At 52.6% G+C, this 3,370-nt stretch overlaps 1 protein-coding gene across 1 annotated transcript; it reads left to right on the forward strand.

Annotated features, from left to right (window-relative positions):
* The first annotated feature begins 1,114 nt into the window (after nt 1–1,114).
* Nucleotides 1,115–2,914, forward strand: GABARAP (GABA type A receptor-associated protein). The gene is made up of 4 exons (XM_015824654.1): nt 1,115–1,216; nt 1,325–1,403; nt 1,603–1,721; nt 2,750–2,914. The coding sequence occupies exons 1-4, from the start codon at nt 1,127–1,129 to the stop codon at nt 2,816–2,818; spliced, it is 357 nt and encodes a 118-aa protein (XP_015680140.1). The 5' UTR covers nt 1,115–1,126; the 3' UTR covers nt 2,819–2,914.
* Nucleotides 2,915–3,370: the final 456 nt, after the last annotated feature.

The raw sequence follows: 3,370 nt of genomic DNA on the forward strand, positions 1-3,370 counted from the left end.
TTTTGTTCGTTAGATTTAAGCCAGGGGTCTTGAAACTCGGCCCTTTGATGACTTGTGGACTTCAACTCCCAGAATCCCTCAGCCAGGCACGCTGCCTGAGGAATTCTGGGAGTTGAAGTCCACAAGCAGGGGTCTTCAAACTTGGTTCTCTCATGACTTGTGGACTTCAACTCCCAGAATTCCTCAGGCAGCGTGCCTGGCTGAGGAATTCTGGGAGTTGAAGTCCACAAGTCATCAAAGGGCCGAGTTTGAAGACCCCTGACGTAAACCACGATCTTGTTGGTTGTAACCCCAAATTGTGGTTTACGCGGGTGGCGGTGGGGTTGGGGCTGCTCCAGGCCGAGGCCTGCCCATGTCTGGGACCCCCTCGTGCCGCCCCCGATGTCGCTGCGGACTACAATGCCCATCCCCAACCGAGCACCGGAAGGGGGAGGGGCTTTCTAGTCCGCCTTGGCATCCAGCTCGGGGGCGGCCTCCCCACGTGACCCGCGCCTGGTTGGGCGAGCCGTGGGCGTCGCCCACGTGACCATTCCTCTTCGCTGACGTCAGTCACATGACGAGACGCTGCACCGCCTTTTTCCTTAGCCGTGTCCTTCCGCGCCTCCCTCCCGAAGCCCTCTTTGGAGCAGCGGGGGGGCTCTTTTGTGGGGAGGGGGGACTCTCTTTATAACCCTTCCTCTTTTTTTTTTCCTTCGAGCCCCCCAGTTCTTTATTTCAGCCTCGTTTCCGCCTCGACGGCTCTGCGCACTACTTTGTTTTGGTGTCACGCGGCCACGCAAACCACGCACGGCCCGCTGACGTCACGCGCCCGAGGGGGGCGGGGCCCGGTTTAGGCGGGCGGGGGGAAGGAAATCCGGTTGTTCCTAGCTCGAATCCGCTCCGGCCGGGCCGCCCCGCCATCCCGTCTTGCTCCCTCGCGGCGTCGAAGCGAGCGAGAAAGGACGGCGGGAGGCCAATGTGGCGTTGGTGGGCCCTGCCGCTCCGCGCCGGCGCTACTTTCCCCGTCTTCGGATCGCTGCGCCGCGTCCGCCCCGCGCATGCGCGCTGGTTAGGTGCAGCGGCCCTTCCTCGGTCCGCCGCGTCGCCTCCTCCGCCTGTCGTCTCCGCCGCCGCCGCCGCCGCCGCCATGAAGTTCGTCTACAAGGAGGAGCACCCCTTCGAGAAGCGCCGCTCCGAGGGGGAGAAGATCCGGAAGAAATACCCGGACAGGGTCCCGGTGAGTCGCCGGCCCGACGCACCGCTTTGAGACGGCGTCCGGATTTTCCCGGACGTGGCTGCCTCTCTTCCCCCCCTTCAGCGTCCGCCTCTCTTTTCTCTCCGGCAGGTCATTGTGGAAAAAGCCCCCAAGGCCCGAATAGGGGACCTGGACAAGAAGAAGTACCTGGTGCCCTCCGACCTCACAGGTGAGATCCGGACAGGTGCGGGGGGGGCGGGAGGAGAGGGGATGCTCATTGATGGCGGGGGGGTCAAAGGAGGCCAAAACTGGGGCCACCCACCCCTAAGAGCCCCCCCTCCCCTTATAAGGGGGTTCCCACCCACCCCTACCTCTTACAAGTGCTTCCTTCCGGGTGACTGGCTCTCCTCTTGGTGCCCTTTCCCCAGTGGGCCAGTTTTACTTCCTCATCCGGAAAAGAATCCACCTGCGGGCCGAGGACGCCCTCTTCTTCTTCGTCAACAACGTCATCCCCCCGACCAGTGCCACCATGGGGCAGCTCTACCAGGTGGGTCCCCCCCCACCCCACCCTCTTTCTCTTTCTTCCCCCTAAAAAAAAAGAGACCCCCCCAAAAAAAATCAGGAAAAAAAAATAGCCTCTCCAAAATGACAAACTGTTGTTTACTCTCAACCACAGTAAACAACGTAGGTCGGGGATAATTGGCAAAAGGTGTACAAATGCATCTATCTATCTATCTATCTATCTATCTATCTATCTATCTATCTATCTATCTATCTATCTATCTATCTATCTATCTATTTCTGTTTATCATCTATCTATCTATTTCTCTCTATCATATATATAATATAATATATATTCTGGGCAAATGAAAACCCTTGGATGAGGCCGGCCTCCTAACTGGCTTGAATTCCCGTCATCCTTCCAGGTTCCTGCTACAAATTGTACTTTATACTTTTTATTTGTTTTGGCCAAGTGTGGTTGGACACGCAAGGAATTTATTTCCGGTACAGAAACACTCGGTGTACTTTCAAAACAACATAATAATAATAATAATAATAATAATAATAATAATAATAATAATAATAATAATAATAATAATAATAATAATAATAATAATAAAGTGTACAGGTAGAAAGTGGAAAAAAAATAACAAAAGCAATAAGTAATTCCTTTGTGACATTTTACTGTTTTCTTCTGTTCCTTTCCCTTGTTAGCAGCCTCGAGTTTTCCAATAAATTTATTTTTAAAAAAGTCCAAGGCTAGGCAGGAGAAGGGTTGAGGGGAATTGTAGTCTTTGGGACTGAAAGTAAGGAGGCAGGTGTGTTTTTTTGGGGGGGGGTGTTCCAGGGGGGGCTTCAGACCATCCCTCAGCCTGGCTTAGTCATACAGGCGGCGGTTTGGGGGGGCGCGTTTGACTTAACTAAAGAAAAGGCAGAGTGTAAATTTTACAATAAATTTACAATCAGTGCAATAAAGCTTGAACTGGTTGGGTGGGTTTATCTGAGATTTTCGCCACCACCCCCCCCCCCAATTCTTTGATCTAACAGCATCTATCCTCCCCCCCTTTTTTTCAGGAACATCACGAGGAAGATTTTTTCCTTTATATTGCCTACAGCGATGAGAGCGTCTACGGCAGCATGTAAGACCCCCGAGCCCACCGGCTGCCGCCAAGGGGCACCTGGCCCCGAAGGGACCTGCACTTTCTGTTGTTACTTGTTGTTGACTTTATGTTAAAAAAGAAAAAAAGTTTTGTTTTGTTTTTTGGGGTTTTTTTTGCTCCAGGAAAATGGAGGGTTCTCTTCCCCCGTCCCCCCCCCCCTTTATTTCTGGCTGTGAATCTTTAACTCTCTCTTCCTCTTTTAACTCGCTCCTCCCTTCTTTTGGCTTTGCTCTCTGGGTTTTTCCTTTTTGAGGTGGTTGTGGCTAAAATTAAATACCTCTCCGTGATGGTTCTCTCCTTCCCCCCCCCTCTTCTGCCCCCCCCCCGTCCTTCCGTGCTCCTTTCCTTCTTTTTTTTTGTTGAAAAGGTAGGAGATCTCCAATTTCTCCCTCCAAAGTGACACAGACCACCCCCCCTCGCCCACCCACCCATTTTGGTTTTTTTTTTTCAAATTTCCTTTGCCACGCGCCCCGACTTTGCTTTCATCAGGGATGTGCGTCGCCTGGTAGATTTCTGTAACCAGAGTTTGGGGGCG

This window comes from Protobothrops mucrosquamatus, unplaced genomic scaffold, assembly GCF_001527695.2.
Source record: "Protobothrops mucrosquamatus isolate PMUCROS unplaced genomic scaffold, P.Mucros_1.0 scaffold2308, whole genome shotgun sequence".
Classification (NCBI taxonomy): domain Eukaryota; kingdom Metazoa; phylum Chordata; class Lepidosauria; order Squamata; family Viperidae; genus Protobothrops; species Protobothrops mucrosquamatus.